Source organism: Phyllopteryx taeniolatus, chromosome 2 (assembly GCF_024500385.1).
Source record: "Phyllopteryx taeniolatus isolate TA_2022b chromosome 2, UOR_Ptae_1.2, whole genome shotgun sequence".
In the NCBI taxonomy this organism is placed as follows: Eukaryota; Metazoa; Chordata; class Actinopteri; order Syngnathiformes; family Syngnathidae; genus Phyllopteryx; species Phyllopteryx taeniolatus.
In genome coordinates, this window is record NC_084503.1 from 36733210 (window position 1) to 36748686 (window position 15477).

Below are 15477 nucleotides of genomic sequence, written 5' to 3' on the forward strand. Positions count from 1 at the left end.
CATGGCCCACGCAGGCCGTCTCCTTGCCGGTGGAAAAAAGAAAGCGGTAAAAGTATGTCGCAGCTTGCCAGTTCAAAGTCACGATGCGTACAGAATCAGGAGGAAGAAAAAAGCGGATATGAGCGAGTCTTTCTATCCGCATATGCGATTCCATCCATCCATCCATACATCCATTTTCTATACCGCTTGTCCTGTTCAGCGTCGTGTGGAGCTGGAGCCTATCCCACCTGACTTCAGGCGAAAGGTGGACTACACCCTGGACTGGTGCGGTCGAGATTCTTCAGCAAAAAGTTCGATAGAGTTCCGAGTGGACAAAGCGTGTGGGCCCGACAGCCTTTAACTGCTCTCTTAGTCTGGCCCCTCCCCAGGGGGGCTTCCACTGCACCAAGGCGGGAAACTCATCTCCTCCTTCTTGAATCTTTGATCCCCATTTCATTTCCCCCCACATAATTTTACCAGATCCATTACTCTCTGTAATCTCAGCTGCATGTAAATTCTAAACATCACGTCTTTCCATGCAAGATTTTAAATTCAACACACAATTAAGGATCGATTTGGTAAGAACTAAATAATGAAACGGCAACATTGATGTAGTAATTTGAGTGCGATTGTGTATGTGCGACTATATATAGATGATTGACCATTCATACAAATAAAAGAAGAAGAAAAAAACAAGGCAATGCTAAGACTAACAGTCCCTTTTTTTCTTCTGGAATATGGCCACCAGGAAGGGAAGCGTTAGTGTTTAAATTGCCTTGCGTGTCACTGTTTGAGTTTAAACAGGCCCTGCTGTAGCTCCATTCTGGACTCACACAAGGGCAGGTCAGACCGTTGCCAGGGAGACCAGATTGTTTTGATGATGCTGTGTAGTTGAGCAGGTAGTTGAACGTGGCCCTGTGTAGTGAGTTTTGTTGAGTAGTTTTGGATAGGATGAGTCTGCAGAATGGATGCTGGAATGGAACTGGGATAAGAAGGCGATACAGAGGAAGACTTGATCATGTCATTGGTTTGTCCGTAAGAATTTCTATAATCTGACTATGATGAGTCCAGATGAAGCTGAGCATACGCCGTGAAAATTGGATGAACAGCATGCATAAGTCATACTGTTAATACACCGATAGCCACAACTTCCTCTTCTTCTTGGTTTGTTTGACATGTGTTGTTCTGCAACAGTTTGACCCCTACAGGACTGAAGTGGAAGAGCAACAAATCTAATGCACATTGTGAGCGGCCAAGTCATTGCTCTCCGTCTGTGATGAACTTGCAAAGTGTGACTCGGAACACCTCTCAGCCGAATGGCTCCAGCTCTGTCTTCAATCCGAGAACCAGTCCAGCTACTTCAGTGCTACCTTTGACCTGAACTGACTTTTCTATTAAACTGATTTTGCATTGAGTCCTGTAGCTACAGTATGTTTTCAATGCTGACTGGCAACGTCTTTTCCTCAACCACCATTCCTATTGCTTGGTTGCTATCATGCCTGCGCGTACATGAGTCTGCTTTCACAGGCCAGCGATGCAGCATCCTCGCAAACACTGCAGCAGCCCGCGGCACAGGAGTTTAATCAGGCAGGAAATAGATATAAAAAGAACACAGCATTGACCAGAGCTTAGGCAGCTGAGCGGTCTCCTTGCTGCTTTGTTTGTCTGACATGCAGCCAGCTCAGATTTGTATCACACTACATCAGATATTTTACACCTCATAACCAGATTACAATGATTGAATGCTCAATTAACATAGAATATCGCTTGTTAGAATGACTGTTGAGATATGAGAATTATGTCATTGGTTTGCTGTTTACAATTATTGTATTTTTCCCGCATGTCTCCCAAAAGCAATAGAATGGTGACTGAAACAAAATATGTAAAATTATTCAACTATAACAGAATCGTTGCTTTTATTACAAATAATTACCTTTTATTTCATGTTGACTTTTCAATATTTTAAAACAAATATGAGCAATAAATAATTACAATTTCCTTTCTGTATTGTATGTACAAATCATTTTGATGTAATTTTAATGAAGTTTAATATCCAGTAAAACATAAATTATGCATTCAACACAGTTGTATGCTCAAAAGGAACAAACGAAACAACTTCATCTTTAGATGTCAGTCAGATGAGTTAAATATAATACATATTTTTATTTATTTTTCCAGCCCTGGAGTATCACAACCTAAACACTTCTATCGCCACCAGAGACTTTTGGGTTATCACAGGTAAGAGTATTATTTCATTATCAATATTGTCTTCTTTTTTTCCCTTCACCTTACTGTTGTGTGTAGCAATAAGCCTCACTTGTTGCAGTGTGTAGATATTTAAGACGATCATGAATTCTTAGCAGACCAGTTTCTTACTAAACTTACTGTCAGGCAGTGGCAAAGGCTGCTAATGAACCTTTCAGATCATAATGCTTCTCTCTGAACCTGCACTTCTGTTCAAGGTATTCTCCTTGATAACAACATTTAGTGACACTCAACAAACCACACAGTCTGAAATATGGCCTTTTGACCCTAGACAAATTGGAAGCTTGATGAGGTGATTATTGATCAGTGAGTTTGTGTAGATAATCAGCAAGTACTAGGGTTCACTTCCTGCTTGTAGTAGAAATTAAAATCATGTAAATACCCAACTTTTGCAAACACATTCTGGACACGTGTCTAATTTGGCCTCTTGTGTCTGAAAGATTTCTAACAAACCACTGGGGCTCTCTCATGTGTCGTCCCCCTTCGCAGTAATCCAGGATGTGGACAACGCCAGCCTGGCTGAACTGTACCAAAGCTTTGCCAGTCTGATGGAGCAGCGGCTCGCCGAGTTGTTTGTGTTGGCAGGCCAGCAGGGCACTCGCTTCAGACGTGCTACCGCTGTAGGCAGCTACACTGTCCAGGTATGATAGAGACAGTCGTCCGTGGGGAATGGCAGCTCTCAGTTGCAACACAACGTAGATCCTACTGAGTGACTCAAATGAATTTATAGCATGCAGTGAGAATGTCTGCTTCAGAGCATCAAGGTTCACATTAGGATGTTGTGCTCAGTTTGGCCATTACTGTCTGAAGTAATGTGTGGGTTCCCTCTGGGTACTCCAACTTCCTACCACAGTGCAGGTACTATTTCTGGGAGATGGTCAGCCAGAATTTCAAAGTGTGCTGAGCTGATACTGTACCATATGAACAATGTAAACCACTGACCATTGGTCCAGTCATTGTAACACATGAGGATGCATGGCGCAAAGAGAAAAATAAACACACATCCTAACCTTAAGATTAGCTTGTTATGCTTTAACTCAACTGTAGACAATATTACACTCAACAGTCTCTACTTGGCCGCAGCGCTACATTTTCTGGGTGCCCTCAGTCTCCCCATCAGGTAGAATTCATCTCCTTAACATTGCCAACAACCACATCCTCAGAAGTAAATACAGGAGCTCCTCATTTTCCTCTCTTGTTGTTGTTTGTTAGCATACTACATCCTGAGTGATGCAATCAATGCATCAATATTTTTGCAGTTCCTCGTTAAGCTTCGTGTATTTAAAAGTGGAACAATTACTGCTCCAAACCGATTTGAGTCAAGCTGAGCTGAGCCAAGCCAGTACTTGTGCAGTGGAAAAGCTTGATGAATTGCCTGTAGGTCTAATTGTGAATGTGAATGTCTAGTAAGGTTCAGTTTGGTTTGGGATTCGCTGGAAAGGCTCTAGCTTGCCTGTGACCCTGCTCATCAAAACAAGCCTTGTTATCTTTGTCTAAATGTGAAGATGCCAGCACATCTGATATTTATTGTATTGATCTTCTTCTGTTCGGTCTGGTCAGATGGTGAGTGTCAGAAGGGTGCCGGGATTGAAGAATCCAGCAGAGATGACCTACTACGTGCAACACAATGGCATTCCCTTAGCGGGCACGTCAGCTGCCAAGGTCCTCAACACTGTGGATTCTCAGACTATGGCGCTCACCCTGGGCTACTTTGTTCAGCTGCAAGCAGAACGTAAGCAACAGCATCATTAAAGCGTTTGACAAGTGGACGCAGACAACCTCAAACCCCATAGTGGGTTTAGAAAGAAGAGCTGCTGGAAGCTTTGTGTGCTATAATCTTTCTCAAAGGCTGCCGGCAGGACACTGTTTGCTCAGGCTGCAGAGCTGCTCGGTGCTTGGTGAATAGTAAAAGAGGGAGACAGTTAAGGGAGTTAAGAGCTTGCAACCTCCTCTCGTACAGTAGATTGTTGCCCACAATAGACTCAACATTAGGTTGAGCAGAATGTAGAGTATTATAGCGTAGGTGTATTGGCCACATTTGCATGTTTTAGAATGATAAAGTAGACTGTGTATTATATTATGCATTCAACAAGCACATAATTACGTGGGTCCACTTATGCTTTGTACCACATTGTATAGTTTTCAATACGACATTGAGTTTACAACTGTATATACAGTGAACCTCTGCGTTTTCCAGAGACCTGCTGCAAAAAGCAAAAATCTGAAAAATTAACGCCCCCCCCCACCAGAAAGTTTTAAAATTGCCTGGAGATGCCACAAGATGGTGACAAAGCACTACTTTTGTCTAAATGAAGCTCCTCAACGCACTTCAACATAGTTCCTTAGCACCAATATGCCACAGGATGGCGGTAAAGCACTACTTTTGTCTAAACGAAGCTATTCAACTCACTTCAACATACTTTCCTAGCACCAAGATTCCCCAAAATGGCAGCAAATCACTACTTTTGTCTAAATTAAGCTGAAGTAGAACAATTATCTTCCTTAGCAGTCTTGTTTTAATGAATACAAAAACAGCAGAGACCATCTACATACCAGAAAATGTACAGTACTCGCTATGATCTGATATCCATCCAGCTATCCATCCATTTTCTACGTAACCTCCTTATTAGGGTCTCAGGTGAGCTGAATCCCATCCCAGCTGACAACGGGCAAGAGCTGGGGTAGACCCAGGAATTGTCAAATCAAATCAAAACAAACCATGTGATTCATTATTCAACATTAACACGAGCAATGTTGAAACAATCATTTAAAAAGTGTAGCCATTTGAGTTAAAAAAAAACAAAACAAAACATGATTGGTGCAATGAAATTACGATGGTAATGATAATGGTTTATATTCTTCAGCTGTGGTCAAGAACCCTCCAAATAACCTTTGGATCATCGCCGCAGTGTTGGCGCCCATAGCTGTCGTGACGCTCGTCATCCTCATTATCACAGCTGTGCTGTGCAGAAGGAACAAAAAGGACTATAAAGCAGATGCCATCGGAAACCTCAATCCACGAGCTAAGGTAACAGTCTATACATCTGTATGTTGAATTGCATCCTTTCCATCTCGACAATCCATTCAAACACCCCATTAAAAATAGTTCTCTCTCAAGCCAGCTGCACACCAAGCCAAGCACCCGAAATCTGCTGAACAACTTAGTGGCATTGCACATGGGCTCTGCCACTAGTTTTAATGAGTTACCAACCATCTGCAACTAGTTTGGCTGTGATTCCAAATGAATGGTGTCGCTACAGCACAGACATTCCGGACGATCAAAATGCCTGCTTATATGACATGATCTTTCACAACAGTCTCTTACATATCTACTATTTCATATACAGTATTGTCATGTTGTTGTGCATCACAATTTGAATATAATAAGAGAGAGACAAGTATGTTTAGTTTGTTCACCTGTATTTCCTGCAGGGTCTCAAACCTATGGCCAAATGTGACTATTGCTGCCCAGTTCTAATTGTGCTAAGCTATGCCCATAAACGTTCTGCTTGACCGCATGTGACTACCATTCACTAAAACGTGACAATAAATTAGGGTTTTCCTGTCTATATGCAAACAACTGTGTTTTGGAAAGTCTCAGCTCAGGCTGGAGTGTTCCAAAAATTCCATTCATTATTGGGAAATGGCCTTGCTATATTTTACAAAAGCTGGCTATCGTAATATTCGTGTCTTACACGCAGCCAATTACCACTATTTCGTAATAGTAAATGAAATTAGTTAATGAAATACATTGTCACTCATGGTGCAATGGTTCTCACCTGACATCTATGCAGGCAGCATAGGTTCAGTTGAATTTGAGTGTGACTGGTTGTCTGCCTCCATACAGTATGTGGATTGACTGGCAACCAGTCAGCCTTTTACTTGAAGTCAGTTGAGGTAGGCCCCAGATCCCCAAGCGGTCTGGAAAACGGATGGATGGAATAAGCTGCTCAGTGATATGAAGAAAGTGGATCGATTGAGCTGATTAGAAGTAAAAAAAAAAAAGGATCGTTATAACATCAAACTTTGATTTATCTCAGAACATATAGCTTTCCATTCATCCCATCATCCAATCTTCCATCCAATCAATCTTCCATCTTTCATTTACCCTATTCTTCCATGATTAAAATGAGACGTACTGTAGCTACCTACGTTGCACTGTTGAAGCACTTTATCTCGCTTTCAGATGGCGTATCGGAGGGATGTCAACTACTATCACCAGGTACAACATTTTCTGTCTTTGCATGCTGCCAAATCAGGGGTTAGAAGGAACTATCTACACTGCTGTATACTGTGCCGTGCTGATGAAAACTAACAGCACAGCAGCCCATTGGAGCAATAACGCTTTTTACAATGGGATTCTCTTGGATGAAAGACAATTGGCTTCAAGCAGTCTCCAGATGTTACGTGACAGATCCAGCCAGCTTTTACACAGAGTGTTTATGAAGCACAGGCGTGTGAACTTACAAGACTGCAATGAGCAGGTTGTCGATATATCCCGCTCAAACTCATCTGAGCACCTCCTGTGTACTGTTATTTTTGCTGAGTTGGGCTTCTTTTCACTCGAACGGCTCAGTGTAGATGAATGAAAACAAAAAGTGACGCCCTCAGCACATTGTGCTGCTTTATTGATACTAATAAAAATGCTACACTACCGTCTGTAATCCACAGTTATTACAGCACACAATTGATCCCACTGGGATATTCGCATGTAACCACCCACATAGTGATTTCCCTTTGAGTAAAAATGGTGATTGGTTGCTTCTGACAAACGTGGTCAGTGCATATATTGCTGCACTAGTAATTTATTGCAACTGAACTGAATATTAGACATGGTTAAACATTCAGTGATTTCTATAGACTATATGAGGGTGTGCACTAATACAAATAGAGAGCTTGTTCAGTGGAGTGCCACATTGATTTTGCAACATTGAACGGCTGCGTTTAAAGCAATGTATACAGTATTTCAATCTGAGCGTGTGTGTGTGTGAGTGTGTGTGTGCGCGTGCGTGTGTGTGTGTGCTTTCATGTGATTGCTACTTTCCTCTATACAAACACTAAATCATTCCTCCTCCGTTTTCCCTAATGTACTTTAATATTTTAATCCATCATATTTTTATGAAAACTTGCCAATCTCATTTTATCACCACCCACTGTGAGTGTTTATTGGACACGAAGTTGGAAGAAGATGAAAAGGGCTTTCGTTAAATCAATTTATCTTCTGCAGTTGAAGGCACAGCAGCGGGGTAAACACAGTTTTTCCCTGGTTTGTCTACAAATATGAGTAACATCTTCTGCTATTTTTGGATACCTGGGTTCATGGCATTCTTTTGGATGCCTTGAATATTAATAGTACTTTTGGAATATATTAAATACCTCTTTCATTTCTTCACAATAACTCATTGGGGTAAACAGTTTTTCCCTAATTTGTCTACAAATATGAGTAACATTTTCTGTTATTTTTGGATAGCTGGGTTCATGGCATTCTTTTGGATGCCTTGAATATTATTTATACTTTTTATCAAATATTATTTTATTATTAAATACCTCTTTCATTTCTTCACCATAACTCATTGGAATACACCTATGAGTGCTTTTATGTTAAAATGTATACTGTATGCTCACGTGGGGAATTGAGACCTGGAAGGGCCTGATTGGGAGGAATGCCCCCCCCCCAATCAGAACCCGAGCGGTGTTCTGTTATTGGACTTCTGTGCTCATCACGGATTGCCCATAACGAACACCATGTTCAAGCATAAGGGTGTCCACACGTGCACTTGGCACCAGGATACCCTAGGTCGCAGTTCGATGATCGACTTTGTGGTCGTGTCATCGGACTTGCGGCCGCATGTCTTGGACACTCGGGTGAAGAGAAGGGCGGAGCTGTCAACTGATCACCACCTGGCGGTGAGTTGGCTCCGATGGTGGGGGAAGATGCCGGTCCGACGTGGCTGGCCCAAACGTATTGTGAGGGTCTGCTGGGAACGTCTGGCAGAATCACCTGTCAGAAGGAGTTTCAACTCCCACCTCTGACAGAACTTTCCTCATGTTCCGGGGGAGGCGGGGGACATCGAGTCCGAGTGGACCATGTTTCGCGCCTCCATTGCTGAGGCGGCCGACCGGAGCTGTGGCCTGTAAGGTGGTTGGTGCTTGTCATGGCGGCAATCCCCAAACCCGTTGGTGGACACCAATGGTGAGGGATGCCGTCAAGCTGAAGAAGGAGTCCTATCGGGCCTTTTTGGCCTGTGGGACTCCTGAGTCAGCTAATGGGTACCGGCTGGCCAAGCGGAATGCAGCTTTGGTGGTTGCTGAAGCAAAAACCCGGGCGTGGGAGGAGTGCAGTGAGGCCATGGAGAACGACTTCCGGACGGCTTCGAGGAAATTCTGGTCCACCATCCGCCGTCTCAGGAGGGGGAAGCAGTGCATCATCAACACTGTGTATAGTGGGGATGGGGCGCTGCTGACCTCGACTCGGGACGTTGTGAGCCAGTGGGGAGAATACTTCAAAGACCTCCTCAATTTCACCGACACGCCTTCCCATGAGGGACCAGAGTCTGGGTTCTCTGAGGCGAGCTCTCCTATCTCTGGGGTTGAGGTCACCGAGGTGGTTAAAAAGCTCCTCAGTGGCAAGGCCCCGGGGGTGGATGAGATTCGCCCGGAGTTCCTCAAGGCTCTGGATGTTGTGGGGCTGCCCTGGGTGACACGCCTCTGCAACATCGCGTGGACATCGGGGACAGTGCCTCTGGATTGGCAGACTGGGGTAGTGGTCCCCCTTTTTAAGAAGGGGGACCGGAGGGTGTGTTCCAACTACAGGGGGATCACACTCCTCAGCCTCCCTGGTAAGGTCTATTCAGGGGTGCTGGAGAGGAGGGTCCGTCGGGAAGTTTAATCTCAGATTCAGGAGGAACAGTGTGGACCAGCTCTACACCCGCGGCAGTGGTTTTGTGGACTTGGAGAAGACGTTTGACCGTGTCCCTCGGGGGGTCCTGTGGTGGGGGGGGGCGCTTCAGGAGTATGGGGTACCGAACCCCCTGATACGGGCTGTTCGGTCCCTGTACGACCGATGTCAGAGTTTGGTCCGCATATCCGGCAGTAAGTCGGACTCATTTCCGGTGATGGTTAGAGTCAGCCAAGGCTGCCCTTTGTCACGGATTCTATTCATAACTTGTATGGACAAAATTTCAAGGCGCAGCCGAGGCGTAGATGGGGTCTGCTTTGATGGCCTCAGTATTGCATCTCTGCTTTTTGCAGATGATGTGGTTCTGTTGGCTTCATCAAGCCGTGACCTCCAGCTCTCACTGGAGCAGTTCGCAGCTGAGTGTCAAGCGGCTGGGATGACAATCAGCACCTCCAAATCTGAGACCATGGTCCTCAGTCGGAAAAGGATGGCGTGCCCTCTCCAGGTCGGGATGAGATCTTGCCCCAAGTGGAGGAATTCAAGTATCTTGGGGTCTTGTTCAGGAGTGAAGGAATAATGGAACGGGAGATCGACAGGCGGATCGGTGAAGCGTCTGCAGTGATGTGGACTTTGTATCGATCCGTTGTGGTAAAGAAGGAGCTAATTCGAAAAGCGAAGCTCTCGATTTACTGGTCGATCTAGGTTCCTACCCTCACCTATAGTCACGAGCTGTGGGTCGTGACTGAAAGAACAAGATCCCGGATACAAGCGGCCGAAATGAGTTTCCGGGCTCTCTCTTAGAGATAGGGTGAGAAGCTCAGTCATCCGGGAGGATCTCAGAGTAGAGCGGCTGCTCCTCCACATCGAGAGGAGCCAGATGAAGTGGCTGGGGAGAGGGAAGTCTGGGCGTCCCTGCTAAAGCTACTGCCCCTGCAACCTGACCTCTGATAAGCGGTAGAAAATAAATGTAAATGTACATCCTAAATGCTAACCGAACTGGTGTGTGTTGCAATGGATTTTCTCAAAATGAAAATGTTTTGATTGTTTTAATGTGCCAATTAGCGCTGATAGTAATGCTAACACTGAAAAATTATTTTATGGTATTACATTAATGTAAAATACAGTTTCATATTGTTCCTTTAATTTAAACTTTTTTTGATCCTTTTTTTTTTTTTTTTTTTTTTCTCAGCCGGTTCAAGGTTTTGACTACGCGAAGCAGCATTTGGGGCAGCAGGGAGGAGACGAGGAGACCCTACCTGCTGGTCAAGATACTTTGATGTTATCCCTGAAAATTCGGGATGCGCCACTTTCGCTGGAGAAGTCCTTGAAACATGAGGTCAACAAGGCGAACCTCACCAGTGACAAACACAAAAGGTATTTTCACCTCCTGCATCCGAATGGAAACCCGCAGCAGGGACAGCCCATTCAGAGAAGTCAGAGAGTGTCCTCTTAATGCCTTGAAGTTGAATAATACAAAGGTTTGAGCAGAGATCTACGTGTGGCCAGGTCAAATTGACAGCAAGAAGTGCTGTTTTGGAAATGAATTGTCATGTTAAATCATAATGGATTGTTTGATCCTGCCACAAAAAGGGCAGAATCTCTCAAAGCCTAGATTCAATTTCAGTCAGGATAATGAGATTAAACTTAAATGTATGTGACAGAAGAGGCAATACAGGGAGCTGGTCGTGCGGATGACGTCAGGATGACTCACTTTCTTCAGTCACAAGTCAGACGCACTTCAGCTTTACCTTCATATTTCAATCCAAATTGGACCACCAGTTTTCCATGATTATCCTGTGCTTGGACGCAATGAAGCTGGGACATAATACAGTTAACTAATTAGGCAAGAGGCACGGTCTGATCACATGTCAAATCACTGACGCATAGCAACAGATAGTTATACTTAATGTTACATGTTTTGGGGTTTCGGACATAATTTCAAAAAAATTTATTAAAGGAGGCAGTGTTAAAACTGCTAGCATAAATTTGAATGTAGCCTCACTTCACTAATCCCCCCCCCTCAAGTCTCTGACAAAGCCTCACTGGCCATTATCAAACATGGTCATTCATAATGGCATGCAATTATAAAAGTGAGTAGTCGTGATGAATAGTCACAGAGAATGCTGTGCAGCGTCAACAAAATATCAGCGCCAGCAATCCGAAGCTAGCATTAGCACTGTAAACAAGCTGACATGAGCCATAGCTGCTATGTTGGTAGCGTGACTTTTTAGTAATGGAATCAGAATCAGAATCAGAATCAGAATCATCTTTATTTGCCAAGTATGTCCAAAACACACAAGGAATTTGTCTCCGGTAGTTGGAGCTGCTCTAGTACAACAGACAGTCAATTTACAGAACACTTTGGAGACATAAAGACATTGACAAAAAACAACAACAAACAATAATTGTGCAAAAAGATGCAGAGTCCTCTTGCACTTAGAGCAGTTTGAATGGCTAATATCGCAATAGTCCGGTGCAATGACCATTGTGCAAAGGGCACTGAGACTTCAAGGAGTGTATGCGGTTTAAAGTGACGAGTTACTATAAAACCAAAACACTGGTTTGAATTTTTATTTTTGTATTATCAATTAAAAATCACAAAGAGCCTGTAGAATAGTGTAAAGTGTAGCTGGTCCAATACCTTTGTCCACCTAGTAATCTAGTTCTCATAGAACACCTCAGTAAAGGCGCATTTGTGGCATATGAACAGAAACTGCAGAAGAAATAGTCGATACAGCTAATATTACAATTCATCCATCCTTCCATCGATTGATTTTCTTCCGCTTATCCGGAGTTCGGTAGTGAGGGCAGCAGCGCAAGCAGGGAAGCCCGGACTTCCCTGTCCCCAACCGGCTCTTCCAGGGAGATCCCGAGGCATTCCCAGGTCAGCCAAGAAAAATAGTCTCTCGGAACGATTTCAACTCATATCTCAAGGCACCACTGGATCTATTTTTCTTACGTATAACTGAAAAGGGCAGCACAGTAAACTAGTGGTTAGCACACCTCCTTTACAGTACTGAGGTTTTGAGTTTGACTCTCAGCTCTGGCCATCTTCCTGTGTGGAGTTTGCATGGTCCCTTCGTGCTTGCGTCGGTTTTCTAAGGACACTTTGGCCTCCTCCCACGTACCAAAAACATGCATGTTATGGAAATTGAAGACTCACAATTGTCCATAGGCGTTAACGTGAGTGTGGATGGTGTGTCCTGCGACCCAGTCCCGGGTGTAGTAGTTGTACCCCACCTCTCGCAACAAAGTCAGCTGGGATAGGCTCCAGCTCACCCTCGAGGACAAGCGCTAAAGAAAACGGATAGATGGATGTAACGGAATAGTTGGATGATTTGATCGATATACTGTATGTAATATCATGAGTGAAATTAGGAAGGCTTCAATTTGACCGGTCATTTCAAATACTTATATAACATATTCCCACTCCTACGCCAAATTCAGTCACCGTTAGGAAAGATTTTTCATCCTGCCATTCCCTTCATCCCATTTGTCATGATTCCACACATCTTTTAACCCAACTTCCCCCTCGCACGCAGCCAATGTAAATGTATTCCCTACGTCTCTATTAGTTATCACACAGTGCACGTCTTTGTTGAGGCCACGCAGCGCCGCCTCAGTGGGAGCCGGGAGTGCATCCTCTGTTCCTCTGTCTCTCTCTTCGCTGTTATCATTCTTAGCAGACAAATAAGGGCTGGACTGCGGCGCTTTGATGTCACTGTCGGCGCGGCTCTAATTCCAGCCTCAGTGCAGCGTTTTAAGGCCCTTTAACACGATGCGGACAGAGCCAGCGTAGGTCTAATTAAAAGCAAAATGATGTTCTATCACGGCATCCTTTTAAACATAGCAGACACACCCATGCATGTACTAATACAGAGAATATTATTTATTGATAAGGTTTAAAGGTTGCTGTTTGATTTAAGACTAATTCATATCCCAGTCCTTTCTCTGTAGTCCGAATGTTTTTGGACTGACATAACTTCTTAAAAAAATGCAGACTGTAGTGTTGCACAAGTCTATTGTTTTAACAAACAACTGCCATCATAATTCAATATGTTTCGGAAGGTGTTAAAGGGAAGGGTGACATAACCTGGCTGCGAGCCCGGCTTTTCTGAGAGCTCACCGCCTCTACTGTTGCCATGGTTACTTGCAGCAAGTTGTTGAGTGAGGACGGTTCCGTCATCAGCAGCGAATCAGAGCAGCGGAATTCCGTCCGGGGCTTGGCGGCGCCGAAAGTCACAGCGCAGCAGAAACCGACAAAGGAGGAGACGCGCAAGAGAGACGGTGAGCGTCTCACACACACGGGGGTGTAAATACAAAATCATTCACGCTTCTTACAACAAGGTCATGTGACAATCGCATCCTGGTTTGTTTCTCACGTACTCTACATACACAAGTACACTCACATAAGACTACATTTCGTCACTGCATTTGTGATAGCAGAAATGTTACAACTCCGCAGTATGCAGACATGGACATGATGCTTTTGCATAAAAAACCCCTCATTATTAATACAAATCGCACAGCATGTCACGAGTGGGATGCTGTGAAACTAGCCCCTTAACATATTATAAACACAAATGTGGACCATGACTAATAAGAACACTATAGATCACCAAGTACCATTCCATCCGTTTTCTATACTGCTTATCCTGTTCAGGGTCGCAGGGAGCTGCAGCCTATCACTGTTGACTTTGGGTGAAACCATTCACTCTCACATGCACACTGTCACTGATTGGGAACTAAACCCATGCTCCGTGCACCAAAGTCAGGGTAATGTACCACCTCACACCTTCATAAAGTACTCAAATAAGATATCGGAGCTAAAAAAAATCAAACAAAAAATGCATGTAACAAGTAGAAATGGGCATTCAACTCAGCAAGGATGGAGCTCAACTTCCCATAGCTGGCGTCCCGCTCTTTAGACAAATGATTCCCAAACGCTGTGATATGAGAGATCATCACATACAAAATACTGATCAGTTATTTGTAGTTGCTTTGTGAGTGAATTTACTCTCTATTCTTCAGACCCATACGACACCTCCTCTGGCTCCCTGCAGCTCATTTCAATAAAGCCCATGACGGCTCAGCTCAACTACTCACAACATCTTTCCTCCGAGCACGACTCAGCCATGCTCAACGGAGAGGTAAATCATCGGCATAAATGCAAACATATTGGCTGATATTTGTTCTGTTTGTGTCTTAAAATGGATGTGTGTATTGAAAACCTATTGAGAATTTTTTTTCTGTTAAAATCTTTGCTGAGTTTGTTTTTATGGGTATTTATACATGCCCAACCACCTGTCTCTGTTTATAGCTTATACCTACAGTATGTTTATAGCTTTCCTCTTTTCTTATAGGTGAACTTGGCTCTCAAGCAGCGGTCGGACGTCGAGCACTACAGGAACAAACTGAGGGTCAAGCCCAAGAAGAAGGGCTATTTCGACATTCCTCCCATGGATAACTGCAGCTACAGTGGCTGGGCCCTCTCACAAAGACAGCAGCGACATGGCCACGAGAGGGCTGAACCTGACGAGGAGCGAAGTTCCACCTATGTCAAGTCTCACGTGAGGTGAGGAAGATTGGAAAATGAATGGATATATTTAAAAAAAAAAAAAGAATTTCTATTTTACTGTCGCTTTTAATGTGAGCAATCCTTCAGTGAAATCCACATAACTGCTATTAAATCATACTCTACCCCAACTTGTTTATGTTTTCTGGCATCATAAAACCTCCTGTCACGCTCAAGGGACACTAAAACAAATAAATGGCTTTTAATTGATTTGTTGTCAATGCGCTTACTTTACTGCTAGGCTGTTCCCAATATACTAAAGCTGTATTTAACGGCTGTGTTGCCTAAATTTGGAACCAAAAGCTGTATAATCTGAGAGTAGAACTAATCCTGGAAAACTGAATACATGGTTTCTCTTTTTGCTTAAGATATTAGCTACTTTATTTTCTTAATGTACCCTGCAGGCACAATCAGGTAGGGCAGACATCATATCGCAGCAGACAGAGCCTGAACAGTCCAAGTCCTGGAGGAACTGAGATGGATTTGCTTGTGATGAGGGAGAGACCCAGGAAAGGCATCCGGAACAGTGGCTATGATGTAAGTCCAAACCTTTGTCGTGCCACAAAGTACATTACGATAGCATAGAATTCAAATTTCACCATTTAACAAACTATAAGAAATAAAGATCCATACCATGCTATACCATCAAATACGACGAAGAAACATACAAATGTTATGCCATCTCATAATGAACATACCACATAAATACACAATAAAATGACTATACCTTAAAATACCAAACTGAACCATATTGCACTGA

At 43.7% G+C, this 15477-nt stretch overlaps 1 protein-coding gene across 4 annotated transcripts in view; it reads left to right on the top strand.

Moving 5' to 3' along the window:
* Nucleotides 1-15477, top strand: part of kiaa1549lb (KIAA1549-like b) — a 63796-nt gene that overhangs the window by 38516 nt on the left and 9803 nt on the right. For all 4 annotated transcript variants that reach the window (XM_061766041.1, XM_061766042.1, XM_061766044.1 and 1 more), the window contains 10 exons: nucleotides 2158-2217; nucleotides 2734-2885; nucleotides 3805-3976; nucleotides 5109-5272; nucleotides 6431-6466; nucleotides 10332-10516; nucleotides 13299-13429; nucleotides 14174-14292; nucleotides 14506-14717; nucleotides 15122-15254. In XM_061766041.1, coding sequence (XP_061622025.1) covers nucleotides 2158-2217; nucleotides 2734-2885; nucleotides 3805-3976; nucleotides 5109-5272; nucleotides 6431-6466; nucleotides 10332-10516; nucleotides 13299-13429; nucleotides 14174-14292; nucleotides 14506-14717; nucleotides 15122-15254 — 1364 coding nt within the window. The remainder of the gene's footprint in view (nucleotides 1-2157; nucleotides 2218-2733; nucleotides 2886-3804; nucleotides 3977-5108; nucleotides 5273-6430; nucleotides 6467-10331; nucleotides 10517-13298; nucleotides 13430-14173; nucleotides 14293-14505; nucleotides 14718-15121; nucleotides 15255-15477) is intronic.